The following is a 21,477-nucleotide window of genomic DNA, read 5'->3' as shown; positions in this document are numbered from 1 at the left end:
AAGAGTACATGAGATTTCTCAGAAACATATTTTACACCTAAATGTAAATCTCAAAATAAAACTTTTGATTTGAAAAAAGTGGAGAAGTCACTAAAATGCATTTGGGAATAAATCTTATACACCATATGCACATATTAGAAGTTATCAAGTTAATGGCTGCTTCTACCTTAAGAAACTAAAAGGCAACAAACTAAATCCAATGTAAATTTTTAAAAGATCAATGTAGAAACTAATGTGGTATAAAAGAGGAAAACAATAAAGAAATATTGTTTATAATTGATAAGCTTCTAACTAGACTGATCAGAAAAAAAAATGACACAAACAAACAATGAAAGAAGTTAAAGAAATGGCATCAACAGTCATCTCTTAGGTAAAAAAAAAAATACTAAGAAATTTGACAGTAGTAATTTTCACAGTAGTTACTAATTTTAATAGTTACTAAATTTTAAGGAGGCAATATACTTTATTTGGTTATAAATGCTTTACTTATTTGAATGTTCAAGCAAATATAATTGTCATGTTTGTAAAGAATAATTAACAAAAATTAAGGATACATTCGTATAGCACCTGTTCTTGTTCCAATAGCCAGGATTTTCTGGACTGGATCAAAGGCCAATGCTGTGGGCTGATAAGGAAAACCATGCCGAACTGTCTGAAAGAGAATAAATAGTAGAAATAGTCATCAGGAAAGTAAAAGTAAGAATAATGACAAGAAACTATTACATAGCCACCAGAATAGCTATAATTAGCTTTTAAATGGAAAGTAAAAGACATGGAATAACATAACTCTCATACATTGCTGTTGAGGGTACAAAGTATATTATTTTATAACCACTTTAGAAAACTATCTTACAATTTGTAGACAAACTAAATACATACCTAAAATTAGGCCCTAGCAATTCCACTCCATAGGCACCAAAGAGAATTAAAAGTGTATATTCACAAAATATCTTCTTAATTATGACACTGCTGATTTTAATTATAGTAGTGGAAAATCAGAAATAGCCCAGGCACCTACCATTAAAAGAATTGTGGTACGCTCATGAAATGAAATATCATGTAACCATTAAAGGGTATTACTAGTAGACATAGAAACATGAATGGTTATCAAAAGTATTGTGACTAATGCATTGCAGTTCTATGTCCTACTTGTTTCTCTCCCGCTTAGTTTTATTTTCTATCACTGTCATGCATATAGTTGGACAAGTCAGATAATTCCATAAAAAACAATGTGATGATTAGAGTTCACCTATCCTGTCTCTCTTTACTGCCTTTCTTTCCAGATTCCATTATTTTCATCTCTTCTCATATTTGTTTTGGTATTTTTACCTGATGAATCTTAACTTTTTTTGTACTGCTACTTTTAGAAAAATCAATTTCTTTTCTTTTTCCAGCTCCATCACACATGTGTACATACACATGTACTATATGCCTGTCTCCCAATAGAGCATAGCTATTTGCATTGTACTATTGTCACTCTCTTTTTCTGTCATACAAATTGTTTACTCCCTGAAATTAAAATCATTTCCTTAACTTGCTTAGTTTTCATGTGCGTTGTTATTAATTCAGCCCCGAATTCTTCCCCCAAGTGCCAAAATTTCATTTTAATGATAAATATAAGGTACATATTTTTAATGATGTAGAGTCATACAATCAAATGGCATGAAAACAACCTATAGTGTCAAAAAACACACAAACTAGCTGTCCTGGGTTCATTAGCAGAAGAAGAATGAGCTGCAAACACAAGGCCATGAGAAACAAAATCCTACTTTTAATATGGTAATAATATCAGAGAAAACTGATCACATTGTATAGATTATATAATTTCATGTTATTTTAAGCACTGTAAAGGAAAATATTTATGAACATAAGCACAAAATGCTAAATAAGATATTAGTAATATAAACAGTTAATGAAGCCAATAGTGAAATCTGACTACTTCAAATAGTTTATTCCAAAAACAGAAGTATGTTGTCAAATATATTTACATCATCTTTAAGTATAAATGAAGAGGTATATGGACTAGATGCATATTCTTCAAATCTTTATACATACCTAAAATCAATATTAATGCATTTCACCCTTTTTCTTTTTTAAACTTTGATCTCTGCAGGCCCCAGCTTCAAACAGTAAGAACGTCTGTCCACTCACAAGATAATTATGGGTATTTTAAAGAGAAATGAACATGATTTTTATCCTATAGGTCTCTTTACAAATGTCATTTCTAAAAGGGAATCATGTGAGTATGCTGTACTTTATGTCACTATGACCTCTGTGAATTTATCATTATTAGAGTTTGTGATGCTGACTGGTTCTTTTGATTAATAGTGTGATCTCCTGATAATATTTAAATTGATTCAGTAGTGTCAGAAAAAAGTAAAAATACAAATGAATTTTATCTATAAAGCCAAAAGATCACTGGGACTATTTCTCTTGTGTGGAAAAGAAAAGGAAATTTTAAAGTGTGTTTCTGTTGGGTTTTTTAAAAAAAAAATTTTCAGATCAGAAGATAGTGATCACCCAGACATAGTCGGCTACAATTTGTGGAGGACAAACTGGGAATTGTTGGGGAACAGCTATTAGAAGAGGCTGGGAATGGTAGAAAATCTCTGGTTTCAGAAACAAAGTGAAATTGGAAACTTGCAGAGCAATAGAGGAGGAAGAAGTCCAGAGCCCGTCCGCAAGCGCAGCTGAAGTTGGCAGCAAAAGACGGGGCCTCAGAATAGCTGCAGTGTGCTGTGAGCACAGACGTTTGTTTTAAAGAGAGAGGAGACAAGCGCCGACTATGGCAGCTGCACTAGCAGAAAGAGGAGATGCCAGGAAAACCCGTTTCTCTTTATACTGAATAGGGGCAGTATCAAAACCCACTTTCTAAAGACTCCCGCTTAGTGAGTAGCTTGACTCCCCTCCCTGAACCCCACTCTGAGAATACAGAACAAGTGTCATGAGATGAGAATCCAAAACCTGGACTGCAGAACAGCTCCTCACAGCAGAGGGAAAAAAGCTCTGGATGAGGTCTGTACCACACTCAGAGAAGCAGAAATCTGATTCAATGTCATCTTTCTTGTTTCTGTGTTTTGAAGAGACGGTCTCACTACACAGCTTGTTAGGCAAGTCAAAGCTGGTCTTGAACTCAGAGATGTATCTGCCTCTGCCCGATTAAAGTCACGTCCCACCATATCCAGCTACTAATTTACATACTCCAGTTTCGAAGATACGCGTGGTCTTGAGGAGGACCGTGCAAAGGCATGTCCAGCATTCTCAACCAGACTGTAAAAAGAAACCCTGAGGTATGAACAGCACTCACAACCCAACTAGCAAAAGACCACTCAGGGGCGTGGCCAATATCTACATCAAACTAAGACTACCCAGGAGTGCGCCAAATCCTCAAAGAAATGTCTAGAGACAAGGCTAGAACCGCGGCCAGGTGTTAAATTACAGTCGGACTCTACACGCCAACCTGGCTCCGCGCTTCTCTTCTCTTCTCTTATTTAATGGCCATCAGTCCTTTCCTATTTTGCCTTTGATAAACTTTCCCCCAAACAACACAGGGCGGTGGGGGTGGGGGTGGGGGTGGGAGGCGTCTCTTCATCAGCCTTCCCAACCCTGTGATTGTCTTAGACGTCTAGTTGTATTCGTTTACCTTTCTCTTTCCACCTTTAGTCCTCCCTTTGTCCTACCGTCCCCACTTCTACTTGCTTTTTTCTCCTCTAATTTTCCCTTTCTTACACTATTACTAATTGCTAGTCTTACACTGTTTCCTTCGACACACATTCTAACTAACTAGTATTTCATGCACAGAGTACTGTGTTCCTTGCCTTGCTAAAATTACTGAAACTTTGCTACTGGTCAGACAGTTAAGTTTTAACTCTTGCTGCATTATTATAATGGGCCTACCCTTTGATTGTGTTACTTATTCAGATAGAATTTTACTCTTGGAGTAGTACTGAGTTTAGAGTGTGGGCTGAGGAGCTAACTACTAGGACACTAGTAGTCCAGTGCGGGCAAATGACAACTCAGCCCCATTATGACCTATTGCTATTAAAACAGTACAAACAGTGCCACTGAAAGGATGTGAGCAATAAAAATAAACTAATCTAACTGACCATCTAATCACAAACAGGCAAGTCCTAATACAAAAACATGAAACATCAAAGCAACATGATGCCTCTAAAAAAAAAGTTATTAATTCCATAATGATATCCTCCAATGAAAGTGGAGATGAAGACTCAAAAACCAAGGCTAGAGAGATGGATCAGTGCTGAAAAGCACTGATTGCTCTCCCAGAGGACCTAGGTTCAATTCCCAGCAACTACAGGTAACTTATAACTCCAGTCCTAGGGGATGATGCCATGTCCTCGTCTGGTTTTCATGAGCACCAGGAATATACATGGGCAAAACACTGATACACATAAAATACTCAATACAGATAAAATAATCAAAATTCAAAAGACAAGGACTTCAAAAGAATAATGACAACTCTAAAAAAAACCAGAGAGAACATAAATAGGCTAGTCGAGGTGGTACATGCCTTTAATTTCAGCATGTAGAAGGCAGAGGCAGGCAGATATTTGTGAGTTCAAGGCCAGTCTGGTCTATATAGTCAGTTCCAGGTCATCCAGAGCTACATAGTAAGACTCTGTCTATGAAACAAAAGAGAACAAAATCGGGAGATGGGGAAATAGGGTATACTAATTCACAAAATCCTGAATGGGTTAAAAGAGAACTCAAGCCAACAACATAATAGAAAAAAAGGAAGTCAATGTAGAATATGAAAGTAGAATCCAAAAGAGAGAGAGACATATTTTTAAAAATCAAACTGAAAATGGAAAGTTCAATTAAGTCAAATAATAATCTCAGTGGAAAACCTCACTAATAGAATAAATCAAGTGGAAAAAAGAATATTATAACCAAGTAGATTAATTAAGACATTCTGATTTTTTTAATACCATGAGAACACTTGAGATTTATGGGACATCATTTTAAAAACTATACCTATGAGTTATGAACATAGAAGAAGAACAAATGTTATGCTGAAGGAATATATTCAATGACATAATAGCAGAAAAGTTGCCCAACATAGGGAAAGAGGTGGCCACCAAGTTACCAAAAGCATTTAGATTTTCAGATGAGACCAGAAATAAACCTCCTATGCCATATGTACACAACAAATAAAGTATATTAAAGCTGCAAAAGGGAAACACCAAGTTACATATCAGCAAACCTGTCAGGATAAAAACAGGTTTCTCAACAGAAACTCTAAAATCTAAGAGGGCGTGGAATGAAAAATTACAATACCTCCCAACCCAGATTACACCACATAGCAAAGCTGTCCTTCATAACGGAAGGAGAAAGAAAATGTTTCACTATAAACACAAACTAAAGGAATTTATGACCATTACACCAGAACTACCGAAAATCCTCAGATGAATCCTACATGTGGTAGGGGAAAAAGATAAACACATCATGAAGCCTCCGGACAGAATGCACTGCATAGAGCAGTAAGTGGAACATGAAAGCACCAAACGTTGCAAACAAAAGAATGGAAAGACTAAATGATCACTGCAAATGTTAGCACTTTTAATTTCTTAATCAAAAGACATATACCAGGAGATTGGATTTTAAAACAGACACATATATTTATTGCCTGTATAAAAGCTCACCTCACAGTCCAATACAAACCATCTTAGAGTAAAGGGTACAAGAAGGATACTTCAAGGGGAGGGGAGGACACTCCAAGAATGGACACAGAAAGCACAGGTGTAGCAATGTTAATATCTGACAAAATAGACTTTAAGTGAAAACTATTTAGGAGACATAAAAAAAAACCTCACTAAACAGTGATGAAGAAAACAATCCATCAGATGATATCTCAACTGTATACATATGTGCGCTGATGTTCATAAGACAAATATTAATGGATACAGTGTCACAAATTTGCCTCAACACTGTAACAGCGTATTACTTCAAAACCCCACTCTCATCAACAGACAGGGCAGCTAGACCAAAAAAGTCAACAAGAAAGATCAGAGTTAAAGGGCAATCTAGCTGGTGGTTTGGGACAACAGACCTCAGACCACCTTCACCTGAAACCTCACTGAGGAGAAGGCCTTGGCGCTGGTGGATGCTGCTAAGAGTGGCCACATTTTGGCACTATGCCAAGCTTGAGTTGCTTCTCCAAACTAGTGCTGTGCTCTCTACAGCTATTCAAAGCATATATATATATATATATAAAGACTAGTAACTTCAAAGAGTTCACAGTTAAGGAAGCTATGCCTAATGGTTTGGTGGCTACTGATATGGTTTTATATTGGAGATATCACAGGCAAAAGTGGCTTCTTTGCCTACAATGTTTAAAGGCCAGTCTTTAAAGTCTGGTTTTTGTTGTCATAAAGTTATTGTGTAATTCAAATATTGATTTCTATATCCCCCATATTAGTTGCGAGCTTTGTTTTGAGAATCTCCTATCACAATATTGTATAAACTGTTCCCCAATTGTCCCCTTGTATGCCAATAAAGCAGCGTACAGCCAATCGCTGATCAGGGGAGAGAATAGGGCTGGACTTCCGGCCAGGTAGGGGAGGAGGAGCTCGAAAAGGAAGTAGGGGATTCAGCCAGGGGAAGAGGTGCAGGAGAGATGAGGAGGATTCAGCTGGACAAAGGAGAACCAAAAAGCAAGTAACGCGGATTTTGGCAAAGACGGAGTCAGACTAACATAGAGGGTTAAGAACAGACTTAAACTGCTCAAGATTGTGTTGTAAAGCCTTGAAAACAAATATAAAGGAGTCTCAATTGGTTGTGTGATAGCTGGGTCAAGAGGATAAACTAAGAGAAACAAACATTAAAAAAAAACATTAACAGGTTTTATTTGAGTTCTTATTTTGATGTTACTGAACCTTGTGTGATGAGACTATCTGACTAAAGTAAGAGCTATCAAAAACGGCATTATAGATCAAATTTAACAGACATCTGGAGAATAACATTGTAGAATATCAATCTGTACAACTTTCAGATGGCATTACCTTGCATACAAGACACCCTAAAGCTAGCATCAGGAAACTCTTAAAATCTTTACCAAACAATAATACATAAAATAAACAAAAATCAATAGTCCTTCTATACACCAATAACAAACATGCCTAAAAAGAAATAAGAAAAATTAGTCCCATCCACAATAACTTAAAAACCATGTGCGGCGGCAAGGTTGCTCAGCGGGTAAGGATGTCTGCTGTTAAGTCTGAGAACCTGAGTAATCATAATAATAAAAGCTGTGTGGCACTGGCACAAACACAGACGTGTGGCTCAGTGGAATATAATGTGAAGCTACATGGCTACAGCCACCTGGTTTTTGACACAGATGCCAAATAAATGACAGCCTTTTTAATAAATGGCAAAAATAAATAAAATAGGAAAACTGGATAGCCACATGCAAAAGAATAAAACTAGATCTGTTTTAAGAAAAAAATCAATTTAAAGTGAATCACAGATAATCATGAATTAGGAGAAATGAAATAATACTGGTCTTAAAAAAAAAAGAGAAAAGGAAAAACAGTGGTAACACTGATGACCCCTAATGATAATCTGATATACGCATAATCTATATATTACTTAGCCACCATCACGAGAAGCCTCCTCTGCAGAAGAGGGCAACAAATATAGAGACCCATAGCCAGACATTACACAGGGATTGAGAGACCTTGGAACCCTCGGCCCTAAATGGGATGTCTCCGTCAAATCTCTCCCCTTGGAGTCTGAGGCAGAGTGAGTGTAAGAGACGGGATGGAATACACCAGGAGAATAAGGCCTTCTAAATCAACACGAGCGACGCTCATATGAACTCACAGAGAGATGGAAGCAGCAAGCACAGGGCCTGCACAGGTCTGCACCAAGCCTTCTGCATATATATTATGGCTTCCAGTTAAGTGCTTTTATTGGATTCCTGAGTATGTGAACAAGTCCGTCTCTGATTCTTGATCCTTCTCTTGGGCTCTTTTCCTTCTATTGGTTTGTCTTTTCCAACTTTAATGTGATAGTTGTTTTATCCTATTATATTTCAATTTGTTATAATTTTTTTAAATTGAATGAATGAATGAAAGAAAACATAGCCACCAGGGAAAAGGTGAACAATTAAACAGCTATGCAGATGTTATAGCTGTTGTAAGAGGGAAAATTCATTTTCTTCCATGGAGTGACACTGTGTACATCAGCCACTCTAGGACGGGTCTCATGGCCAGGAATAATAGAACAGCAGGTAGTAGACATCATAGTTATGTGTGTGTGTGTGTGTGTGCGTGCGTGCGTGCGTGCGTGCGTGTGTGTGTGTGTGTGTGTGTGTGTGTGTGTGTGATTTTATTTGGTTACAGTTTGGTGTTTTTTGTCTTTCCTGTTTGGCTCAAAATAAATAACAAAAGCTATAATCATTTCCATTAAAATCAGGAAAAAGACCTATCTTCATTATTTAACTTCGTTTTATAGTTTCAAACTATTTCAGCAGCACAAGAAATTGAAAAAAGATATATGAGAAAGTAAGAAATAAAGCAGACTTCCAACACTCTTCAGGGGACTGGGGAGATGGCGCAGTGGGTAAGAACACTTGCTGCACTAGCGTGGTGACACGAGTCGTAATTTCTAGCACCCATACTTAAAGTCTCGTGTGATCAGTCACACAGGCACTTGTTAACTCAGTGCTGTGGGAGAGAGGTGGAGGCAGGAGGATTTGGTTAGGGCATGCTGGCTGCAGATCTAGAGTCAGTGAAAGACTAGAGTGATCCTCCTGAAACAGGAACACCTCCATACCACGCAAACATACACCACACCCACACCCATGACCTACATAAACAAACAAGTGAATTTTAAATAAAGAAATAATTTTGTAATGGTTTGGTAAGATTAACATTGTGAAAATGGCCATCCTACCAAAAGCAGTCTACAGATATGCCACAATCTCCATCAAACGTCTAATGCAATTCTTCACAGAAATTGTAAAAAAAAAAAAAAAATCTTAAAGTTCACATGGGATACAAAAGACCCAGAATATTTTTATTTAATCCTGAATTATAGAAACACTGCTGGAGGAATGACCATGCCTGTTAGACTGCAGAGTCCCAGTAGTAAAAATAGCATCTTAATGGCTCAAAAACAGACACATTGATCAACAACACCCAAGTGAAGATCCAGATACAAGTCTATGCACCTAAAGGCACCTGATTTTGACAAGGATATGAAAGGCATACATTGGAGGGAAGAAAGCATCTCTAACAAATGCTTAAAAAAACTGGATGTCTACATGATCCTTAACTTTTGCAATGCATAAAAATAAGTTCCAAATAGATTGAGGACATTCACGCCAGATCTCAGACTCTGAAACTTGCAGGGAGGAAAGAGCAAGGAGTATAAAGATGTAGGCTCAGATAATCATGTTCTGAGTAGGACCTAAGCCACACAGGAAATATGATCAACAATCAATAAGTGGAGCCTTGTGAAATATACAAGCTGCAAAGGAAATTTTATCAAGTGAAGAGGCAGTCTATAGGGTGGGGAGCTATGTATCAGACAAAAGGTTAATGTCTAGAATTCAAAACCAAAACACCAGGAGCAGCTACTTTAAAAATGAGCTAGGGAACCAAACAGGAAGCTCTCAAATGAGGAAATACTTTTTAGAGTATTTGCCATCCTCAGCTATCAAGGAAATAGAACATAAACCTACTTTGAGATTTCATCTTAGCCCAGTAAGAATGTCTGAAATCAAAAGGGAAAACTGACAACATAGGCTGGTGAGAATGTTGGGGAAAGGGACCCTATTCACTGTTGAGGGGAGTATAAACTAATGTAGCCAACTATAGAAATTAGTGTGAAGGTTCCTCCAAAAGCTACAAATAGAACCACCATATGACTCAGGTACGCTGCTCCTAAATATAGACTCAGAAGACTCTCTGTCCTACTACAGGCATCCTTGGTCATCTACGGTCATCGCTGCTTTATTTATATTAGCTAGGAATTGGAATCTGCCCGGATGTCATCATCTGGGGCATGGATCGTGTGGAAATGTGGTGTATATACACAACTGAACTTTACTCAGCTGCAAACAAAAAAAATTATAAAACTTGCAGGATTCATTTGGAAAAAAACATTATACTGAATGGGACGACACGGCCTAGGAAAAGCACATTCCATGTCTTCTTGCCTATATGTGGCAGCCTTTAGTCTTCTATGTTTAACTTGGAGTTATCTGTATAAGCCAGGAAATTAGAAAATGGCTACCGGGTAAGGAGAAAGGCCTAAGGGGGATAGTGGAGGAGAGATGGTGTGGAGGAGGAGAGGGAAAGAGTGGAAAGAGAGGTGTGAGTAGAGAGAGGGATGGAGGGTAGCACAGAAGAGGGATTTGGGGTAAACAGAGAATGAAGATTATGAAAAAGCCATATAGAAACCTACTATTTTATAAGCGTATTAAAAAATTTTTTTTAAAGTTTAAAATGCTGAAATGGAGGTGCCCTGAATGTGGGAAAATGTTCCTGTCAGAAGCCATAGTTTATTAACGTATAGTAGTGTATAATAATGTACAGTAGGTGTAATAGTGGTATTAACGGATAATACCACTCTATGAGTTGTTGGTCAAGGAGGTCTTATTAAAGCCCCAAGAAACAATATGAACCATCTCTATTACTCTTGGCTGCCATCCAGAAACTGATAGTAAGACCCCAGTGCTGAAAACATCACACACTTCGGTCACAGGACATGGAGAAACCAAGCTAGGACTAACCGGGAGCCTCCTCCCTGGTGGCTAGCTTTCGTAGTGCAGAGGGAGTGCTGCTAAAATGTCTTCCTTGGGAGAGGTCTAAGTACCATCCAACCTGCTCCTAAGGTCCCAACAAACCGAGGTACAATTCCAGCTTAGTTTACTCCGGAGAACCATTGAGTTTATTTACAAGGCTTACTAACAGAGCGCAGTGGGGGAGGGGTCCCGGGCAGGAGCAGAGGACTTAACCGTAGCCACACTGGAAGGTATGCACCCAGGACTGATGACAGTTCCCCACTGGCTGCAGAGAGAGAACTCCTTCGCTTCATAGTTCCCTAAAACCAAGTGCAGTTAAGGCTGAGTGGTACAAAACTAGTTGGAAGGAATGGCCAGATACTAAGGTAATGGTCCCGTGGTCCTCCTACCCTTTCCTTTCTGTGAGGGAAAGGAAATAGTCAATAGGTCCAACTGTGATGATCTTTTGTAAGCAAGCCCAGCAGAACTCCTGAAGATGGTGGCAGCCTGGTTCAGAGGATAATACTTTACGAGGGGTTATGGAGGATGTGGGTGAGGGGAGGGAGGGAGACGGGGTAACAGGTGAAAAGAGATAAAATTCATCATGCACATATAAGAAGTTGTCAAGGAGTACAATTTTAAAGTTTAGTTGAGGATTGCCTGTGTGAGGATAAGGTGGGAAGGATCCTAGAGGAGTCGTGGGAGAGAAAAGTAATCCGAACATATTGTATGAAAAATAACCTATTTTCGGAAAAAGAAAAATAGAAAACAATGATGCATTCGCTGATTGTATGGCTGGAATCAGTCATCAGCAAACATTTGCAGAATGAATAACTTTTAAATAAGCAAGTCTCCAAACATGCAGGAAAAGAAAAGTTTAGATACAAAGTATATAAATAAGAATCAGTAAACTGTCTATAATAGGAAAATGACTAATAAAATTAGGATGAAATCACCAAGTTGTAATTTTGAAATACATTGTTTTTTCTTTCTTTCTTTCTTTCTTTCTTTCTTTCTTTCTTTTTTACATTGTTTTTTTTTAAGGCCTAAAAACAAAGGTTGTATTCATTGTCATTGAGCAACATATTTTCCAGTATGTAAAATACTCAGTAAGAGATAATTGTATTAATACCTTGGAATTTAATTGGTTTATATAATCCTCACTAATAGCAGGATAATATGAATAAATTTTAATGTCTATGTAAAAACCACAGGAGTTACAACTGCTAGAATTCTATTAGGAGACTAGAGCTGATGTCATTAGTTTCTGTTGTAGCTCTGACAACAAAATCCCATCAGAATTTAGTATTCAAGAACAAATTTGTTTACATGCCTAAGAACTTTTTATGTTTCTTCTGTGACGCTGCAAAAGTATCTCTTTTCAAAGTATCTTTTAAAATATTTCTGTGGGAAAACTGTTTCTACATACCAAGAAATGAGGTCCAAATTGTTAGTATTGTTTTGCAAATAACTTATTTGCCTACCCCACCCCCACTCAAATCCCAGGTTACAGCTCCACAGCTATAAGAAATATGTGCCAAGATTCTAAACCAATAGCACACTTTGGCTTTTATCCAATGTGTCTGAAGAATGACTACAGTACTTTTGGGGTCTCCCCAAATAAATTCCAAGTTCCTTTAGGAACAGGGATTCTGCCTTTAATTTTCTATCTTTTACTTAGCTTAAGGCTATGATTAATTAAATACCTAGGATTTTTAAGTTCTATATTATCTGCATACAAGCAGTTGTTTTCTTTAAAAATTATTTTAAGAAAAATGAATAGTTATAACTGGTTTTTTTTTTTTTTGGCTGTGAAAGAAAATTCTTGGAATTATTTTTAAATTGATACATAATTATATCTGTATTTGGAGGTAATGTTTCAATTTTTCATATTGATGAAGGAACATAAAAATTCTCATTAACTACCATCATCACTCTTTCTCACTGAGGACCTTTGGAATTAACACTGTGTGTATATGCTAAAGTGATATAAAATAAAGACCACTCATACTTTTGACACAAAATTGAAGATGAGTCACACATGCCAACATTTTATTAAACCTACTATGAAAGTAGAGTAATTTCTAAACTACTCAGGCCAGAGATTTTGTTTTATGAAGCATAAAATACCCACAGATATTCAAAAAAAGCTACTGAATTTTTTCATAACAGTTCAACACACATAGTAACTTTAAAAGTTTACAACTGTTAGTTTTCTAAAACATTTAGTATTCATAAGTGAAGTGTGCTTGTAAACATGCCTTAGATATTAAACATATTGTTTAAGTATGAATTTGCACTACTTAAACTTAACAGGAAAGTACTTTTTCAAAATATGAAGGAATTAATTCAAATTAAACTCATTCAGGCCAATCAGATGGCTCAGCAGGTAAATATGCTGGCTGCCAAGCTTGGCAACCTAAGTCCCATGACCAGCACATGAATGGTGGAACAAAATAGCCAGCTCCCGTTGCATGACGCCCTCCACATGCACAAATGAATGTGATCATTCTGCAATGAAAAAAACTAAGGACTTTCCTTAAAATGTTTCTATATCTCATAATTTCTGTCATATCACATCACTTTATATTAGAGAAATAACAAAAACACAGTCCCATTTATAACAAGCAAGTCACAGATAAACCCCTAAAGGACACTCAATTCTGTTTTTATTACTCAATAAAAAGGGCACAGAACTGAAAGATTATAAAATCCCTATTACAACCAGCCAGTTCTGTACAAAATGTCTCTACTATTATTAGTTGTTTCTTCTTTTCCAGTTTTAGATGGTTTTAGCATCTGTCTTATATATTTAATCGAAATCTATTAGCATCTTGAGCGCCTTCAACATTCTTGTTTCAATATATAACACACCTTGAATGCATTATTCTTCCTTCACCTTTACCTTGACAAATCATCCCCAATTAATATCAACATCTTATACAACCAAGTGGTCATATGTTTCTAGATTCCTTCATGAACTCTTTGTCCTATTCACCCAGAGTATCTTCTCTTGTTATCAAACCCATTCTGTCTCTCTTCCTACTATGCCACTTCCACTTTCCTGAAACTCTTCTTTCTAGCTACACTCATTTCTCCCTCCTTAGGCCATTTCACATCTCAGCGTTCTACAACTTAATATTCTACAATTTAATCCTGCATCATGCTCAGAAGGAATACACATATTGGATCTATTTTTTACATCTAAGTATCTGTCAATCAAATACCTCCAAGTCTAAAGATCTTTCTCATTGTTACACAATAAAAATGGAAGTCGTCATAGAATGTGTTCTAGCCCTTTAATAAAACAGAAAAATGCTTTCAAATGAAAACTTTGTGAAGCAACATCACAGAGGCCGAATAACATGAAACAAAACTATGCCAGAAGTGAGGAAAGCAAGTTCAGGATCCCCGAGATCTACCACTGACTAAGTAACTTTGACATATTTCTTAGCACCTCTGTTTCTTTACCTATCAACAAGAGAAACCAGAAACAGGGATACATGCCTATAGTCCCAGCATTCATGCCGTTGTGGCAAAAGGATTGTGCACTCATGGCCAACCTGAGATACATAGTAAAATTCTATCTCAAAGAAGCAAAGTAGAATTTTTTTAAAATGTTAGAAACAAAGTACAAATGAAAAGAGTTAAAATATACTAAAACTATATTCCTTCTGTATGTCTACTTGAATACACAAGTAGAACCACAGTAGAGTTTAAAATACAAAATAAAGCAGTATTTCAATTTTTCTTCCACATAAGTGTATTTCTCAAAAAAGAATATTTTGTTGAAACAGACTAATTATGTGCCTATTAATGATACTAGACTACTAAATATGATTTGTTGCTGATTTCCCCATGAACATACTTGCATTTCAACTAGCCTGCGGAAATATCTGATATTATTGTTAGTATAAACGTAAATCATTTTCAAGCATTCTGAGTATTGTTTCTCTTTCATTTACTTACTTACTTACTTTATTTTTTTCTGAAGTAAGGTCTCTCTGTGTAGCACTGGTTGTTCTGGAACTCACTAGATAGGCCAGTTCTGACCTCAAACTCACAAATATTCACTTCCTGCTTCACCTCCCAAGTGCTGGGATTAAAGGTATCAGCCACTACACCTGACTCCCTTATTTTCTTTAAATGGCGCCTCCTTAAATCTCCAGTAATAGGAGAAAGAGGGCATTTTGAACCTCTGCTGCAAATGGGTTATAAGTGTGCAATGTACTCACAATAACATAATTTTTATATTCTATCACAGAAGAAATGCACATCCTATGTCCTCATCCTATTTGTTGCCAGTCACAAAGAACTATTACATTAAGAAAAACCAATAGCTTTCTTCATAATCATTACCCCCAAGACTGATGTTACCACATTTTTACTATGTACCAGGTATAATGAAAAACACTTCCCATGGACTATCTCTTTTCATTTTCATTGATGTTATTGCCTGATGTCAAAGATAGTGTTAATATAAATGAAGAAATGGAGACTTAGAAAAGTTGATTAGTTGTCCAAGGTCAGTAAACAACAAAAATACAATACAGTTTGACTGATTAACTTCAAGGCTATGTAGTTTTCAGTTCTCTAATTTTATCTTAAGATGAAAGAGTGTCCTGATTTGCCCCATATGAATTTAAGATTGGGGCAGAAAGGGCTTTGAAAAGCATTATATCAGCAAAGCGTCAACTTGAGGTGGAGTCAAGATCGCCCTCTAAATTGAAGATATGACAAGATAAAAGATCAAAACGCTTCACTATTAAGTGTAAATGAGATCAAGCGACCCCTGTACCCCATCCTTCAACTTTAAATAAACAGCAAGTCTTTATCTCAGAAGCCTATATTAGTATCTAATCTTTGATAGAGGACTTACAACAAAAAGGTCATTCCAGACAAACCAAACACCTTTAAAGCCTCTTTCTTCTCAGGGTCATTCTGGGATCAGTTCAATCAGATTTGATTAGGGAGAAAATCTGATCCACATGACCACAACAGTTCTTGTAGCATTGATGCTAAAAAGCTTAGAGGATTAAAAACCACTGACTCCCCATCTCCAGCAGCTTCAAGTTGCCAGTTTCCCCTCAGTGAGGGGGTGATTCTTTATGTCTTCCTCCCCATCTCCACACATGAAGAGAGAGAGAGAGAGAGAGAGAGAGAGAGAGAGAGAGAGAGAGAGAAGACACAAAGTTGGGTTATGTTTTATGTCCTATTGTTTTGAAGAGACACCATGGTCAAGGCGTCTCTTACAGAAGAAAGCATTTAATTGGGGCCTTCCATGTGGAAAACAAGCAGGAATGGCACTGGAGCAGTGGCTGATAGCTTTACATCCTGATCCACAGGCAGCAGGCAGAACAAGAGACTAGGCCAGGTGTGGGCTTTTGAAACCTCAAAGCCCATCCGCCCCCACCTCTACCCCCACCCCCACCCCAGTGGTGACACTTATCCTCCACCAAGGCCACGCCCCTTATCTTTCCCAAATGGTTTCCCTGACTGGGAATCAAGCATTCAAATATATGAACACATGTGAACCATTCTCATCCAAACATCCACAGATGGGTGACTGAGTTGGAGATGAATTTGACAGGAGGACTAAATATAGTCAAAACTCATTGAACAAAGTTTTCAAGAAATAAACAATTTTAAAAACCTGAAGCATTAGTTTATTAGTTTCCATGGAAGGTATAAACACAAATCATTTTTCAAATATGGAGTGGGAAAAAGCATGAACATTTGGCTATGGTAAAAGTACAACTCACTAGTCCAGGACACAGTAAAAATGGACATTCGATCTCTGAAACTTATGATTAAGATCGGAAGAACAAGGAAAAGGAGAATGTTAGCAGAGATTACTAAAAGGTTGTGTGTGTATGTGTGTGTTGATCCTACCAAGCTCTGTTAAGATTACTTCACTTTAAGGTGCTCCTGGAAATATGCTACTATCAACAGTAGACAGCACAGACGGTGGGATAAGAAATAAGAAGCCGATGAGTGCTTTGAGAGGACACTGTGAGCTCTGCCTTCTGACTGGAGTATTCCAGTCACTAATATGACAGGACAGGAAAAGGAACAATTTCAGGAGAAAAACAAAAGCCTTCTGGCATTGCATACTGTCAAAGTTTCCCTTATTTTAGTATGTTGCCCAAATTCAGTTGTTCAAATGACAATAGATTTTTATTTTTATTTTATTTTTATTTTGTAAAAACAAAAATTCATAGCAAATAACTAGAAAGGAAAATATCCTGGAAAGACACTGACAAATTTTTTATATTTCTAAAACAAAACAAAACAAAACAAATAACAAGGTGGGGAGATCAATATAGAAGTAAATAGAAAGCTAGACACTAAAACTTATTCTCATCTACTGAACCAGAAGCTGAGAGCACTAATCCCAACAGTGGGATTTCAAGATCCCACGGGTAGTAAAAGTGGAAAGCCATAGAAAACAGAAGCCTCAAGAAAAGAGTGGAGGTGACAGCAACAGGATTTTTATGCATGGATCTTCTTGCGGGAGGGAGGGAGAAATGGAAGGATACAAGGGATGGATTAACAATTGAGATGTAATATGAATAAATTAATAAAATATTTAAAAATAAATAAAAATAAAAAAGAAGATGTGCCTGAAGAGGCTATACCATAAGAACTTTAGTTATATATGTAATTGACAATTTTCAGATAAATGAGCAGAAACTGATCCAAAACTACAAGTCATAATTGACTTAGTGCTGAAACAAGACACATCACTGACAAATTTGACCTGATGGAGATCTTAAATTCTCAAGTTACATGAAACTTTATCCTTACTGTTACATGGCTTAAGGCAGGTTTCTCTAAGCTTCTGTTTCCTTATCTGACTCACAGAAATAAAAACAGTTGTTAGCTTATAGGCTTGTGATTGACAATCAAAAGAGACAATTCTTCTAAAATACTTAGCACAGTCCACGACTAGAAGTATCCAATAAATGCTATTAACACTGCCTCACTTTACTGTTTAAGTGTACTGCGCTAAGAGGCTGGAGAGATGCTCAACAGTTAAGCTTTGACTGCTCTTCCAGAAGATCCAGGTTCAATTGCGAGAATCCAAAATGTGGCTCACAACTGTCTATAAGTGTAGTTTCAAGGAACCCAAAGCCCTTTTCTGACCTCTTTAGATACTGCATGCACATGGTGTACAGACATGCATGCCGTCATCCTTGCACATAAAATAAATCTAAAACAATTGTGCTGAGTGTCCTCCTCATTGGCCTTGGCTTCACCTGGTCCATGAAACATTTCTTCCCAGTTTAGCATTTCTTAACTTGCCTTCATCATCTTCCAACAGGCTAATGATCTAGTCTACTGAGCAAAGTGTATGTATACATTTATGTTTGTGTGCCTATTTGCACATTCATACACATTCCAAGAGTGACTTTTTATGAAATGACATACTTTTGCATTAAAACAGGTTTCATAAGAAATAAAGTACAGTTTGTTGTAGTCTTGTCATGAGAGATGGAAGAACAGATATGTATTGTCAAGCTGATTTAGTTCTACGTAAATGGCAGAAAGGCATCAGTTAGATGCTCAGTGCCAACAAAAACAGATTATTTTCTATATTAATTGTCTCTCCAAAGACCAGATAAGGCACACGAGCCTATAGTTCTTAGAGCTCTGCTGGAAATAAATTCTTAAAAATTGAAAAGTTAGTGGAAAATAAACCTTCATTTTGTTGTAACAGTTTAGGACCAGGAACAGAACAGATCGCATTTACTGCTCTAGAACAGAACTGTAATCAAAACACTAAAGTCATGCAGGGTTTTTCCTATTTTTCCCCTACCATCCTAAAACTCCAAAACTGTTCCAAAATGTAATTTAACTAAATATGTCCCCATTATAAAAAGTTAAATGTCTGAAAAAAAAAAAGGAGATAGCAATAGATGACATAAAAGTAGCAAGCTATAAGAACTAATGAAATTGATGATAAATAGATAGATAGATAGATAGATAGATAGATAGATAGATATGGTTTATTTAAAGTCTATTCCCTCCACTTTTATGTATATTAAAATGCTCCATATTATTCTCTTCATGTGTATGTGGTATGTACATGTGTATGTGTACGTCTGTGTGAACACATACATACATGCATCTGTGCATGTAGAGACCCGAGTGAGTGGCATCTCATACACTTCTGCAGCTCGCTCTCTGAGACTGGACCTAGAACTTGCTGACTAAGCAGCCTGCCTGGCCAATAGGCTCCAGGGATCCTCCTGTCCCCACGCTCCCCAGCGCTGGGGTTACAGATAGCAGACAACACGTCGACTTTTTATTTGGATGCCAGGGATGGGTGCCAAGTGAAGAGCTCAGATTTGCAAAACAAGCATTTTACTGACTGAGACATCACCACAGCCCTCTCTCTATAAAAAAAAAAAAAAAATTAAAGAACCTTGAATTGTCTAACTAGGTATATAGGTTGGGGTTTTTTTTTCTCTTTTCTTTTCAACTTCTTTGTCTATCTCACCAGTCCTCTGGAATAGGAAATACCTTACCAATACTATTAGCACTGGCTTTTAGAGGAATCCAAAATAAAATTGGAGTGAAGGGAGAAGCCAGAGTGACAAAAGGGCTTGTGTGCAAGCGTAAGGACATGAATTCAGATCTCAGCACACATGCCAACTGGACATGGTAACATCTATCTGCAGAGCTAGTGCTGCGAGGCAGTGACTCAAGGATCCCAAGGGGTCTCTGACCACCCCAGTCAGGGAGTGAAGTCCAAGCACACAGAACCTACCTCAACAAATACATATTCGCTCTGTTGGTTCTGTTCCTGTAGAGAACCCTGACAAATACATCAATGTAAGTTTCTAATCTATTGTAAAGGTTAAGGCAGAAAGCAGAAAAGGCAAAACTATGCTAGTGTAACTCTTCCCACAGTGAAGAGGAGTGATGTGACTTTAAGCTCAGAGTCGCTTTTCTCGTTTCTCTTTCAATACCTCAAAAGACTTTTCAAATGCCATTTTCCTGAACTACTCATCAAAAAAATCAAACGGCATCCTTGATAATAATTAAACATTAAATTTCTACTTAACTTTTTCCAATCAAAAAATTCCTCCTGTAAAATTGAATCAACTCTACTGTGGACAGGAGCACATCATATCTATGAAGCAGGAATTTACCAAGGTATTTTAAATTAAAAAATACAATAGTAGCATTCATTGCTGATAAGTGCATCTATCCCATTAAAAATTTTAAAGATAATAATTCTTAAATTATTTTTTACTATTTTTTTAATCTCAAAAGAATTTTGAAAAACATGTCACAGCTTTTCAAAGACTATAAAACCATACATATATAATATAAATATTGCTGATATAAATATGGCATTAAAACTATGGATTTGTTAAACAGCTTATTAAGTGTAAAGAGCTATGAAAAAGCATTTGTTGGATACAAATTAGCATTCAAGGGCTAAAGATGTAGGTGAGCGGTAGAGAACTTGCCTAGCATGTATGAGAGCTTGAGTTTAAGCTCCAGCACTGGAAAAGAAAAGGAAAAAGTACAAGACTGACATTCACAAATGGATCATGATAAGGTTTGGGGAAAGACTTGTTATATTGGATTAAACATCATGAGTTATTTATTAAAATGGAGGTATAGCTACATCTTTAATTCATTGTAACAGTCACTCTTCTCGTCGAGGTGATAAAATATCTCACAGGGAGCAGAGGGAAATGAAAACCGGTACTCCACTCTCTTTTTCGTTTTCCTCTTTTCATTTAGTCTAGGATGCCAGCTCATGGACAGGCCCTGAGTTGTGTCTCCTAGGTGATCCTAAATTCAGTCAAGTTGACAATAAAAATTAGTGATCACTCTCAAGACCATAAAATGGCAAAATAATTTATACATAACCTTAGGTATGCATAAGGTTATGTAAGACATAATTTTCAAGTCTTCTAGCTTGATTTCTATAGTTCTAAAAGGCAAAAGGTGTACAAAACTGCATTAGTAGATTAAGTTTCAATATAAATATATGCTGTATATATATGTAAACCTGACTACCTATATCTATTTCCCGATTTATACTTTGTGGTAAAGATGAAAAACCTTATATTCCAATTTTTTAAAAATGTACAGGGTGTTATCAGTTCTTGTATAGCAACTTCCTTCAAACTGAAACATTCTCTCCTTGAGGGAGAGGGAAGGTCATAGAACTTTGGAAGAAAAAAAGGCAAAATCTAGGAAAACAGAAACTTGCAAGATTCTTCAAGCCCCTTCCTTAACTTTGTAGACGGAATAAACAACTGATGGGAATGGAGGCTCCAAGGAGTTTACGCACAGAGAGGAGATTGGAGCTATAAAGCTGCCTGCAAGTTGTGCAGCGCTCCATGGATACAGCTTTCTCCAGTCATTACTCTTGGGTAGGCTCTTGGGTAGGCTCTTGGGTAGGCTCTTGGGTAGGCTCTTGGGTAGGCTCTTGGATAGGCTCTTGGGTAGGCTCTTGAGTAGGCTCTTGGGTAGGCTCTTGGGTAGGCTCTTGGGTAGGCTCTTGGGTAGGTTCTTGGGTAGGCTCTTGGGTAGGCTCTTGGGTAGGCTCTTGGGTAGGCTCTTGGGTAGGCTCTTGGGTAGGCTCTTGGATAGGCTTTGGTACAGTTGTTACTTTGGTCTGCTGCGAGCTTTTCTCCTCAGGTGAGCAGATATGGGTGCACTTTGTCTCTCCAGAAGAGTCTATCTCGCAGCGTATGCTC

The 21,477-nt window shown here is 37.2% G+C and overlaps 1 protein-coding gene across 8 annotated transcripts in view; it reads right to left on the bottom strand.

Moving 5' to 3' along the window:
• STXBP5L (syntaxin binding protein 5L) overlaps positions 1–21,477 on the bottom strand; it is a 236,220-nt gene that overhangs the window by 197,186 nt on the left and 17,557 nt on the right. For all 8 annotated transcript variants that reach the window (XM_084802614.1, XM_084802611.1, XM_084802609.1 and 5 more), the window contains exon 3: positions 555–652. In XM_084802614.1, coding sequence (XP_084658740.1) covers positions 555–652 — 98 coding nt within the window. The remainder of the gene's footprint in view (positions 1–554; positions 653–21,477) is intronic.

This window comes from Acomys minous, assembly GCF_964271855.1.
Source record: "Acomys minous genome assembly, chromosome: 11".
NCBI lineage: Eukaryota > Metazoa > Chordata > Mammalia > Rodentia > Muridae > Acomys > Acomys minous.
The sequence above is the reverse complement of the archived record's forward strand: the minus strand, read 5'-3'. Positions and strand labels throughout refer to the sequence as shown.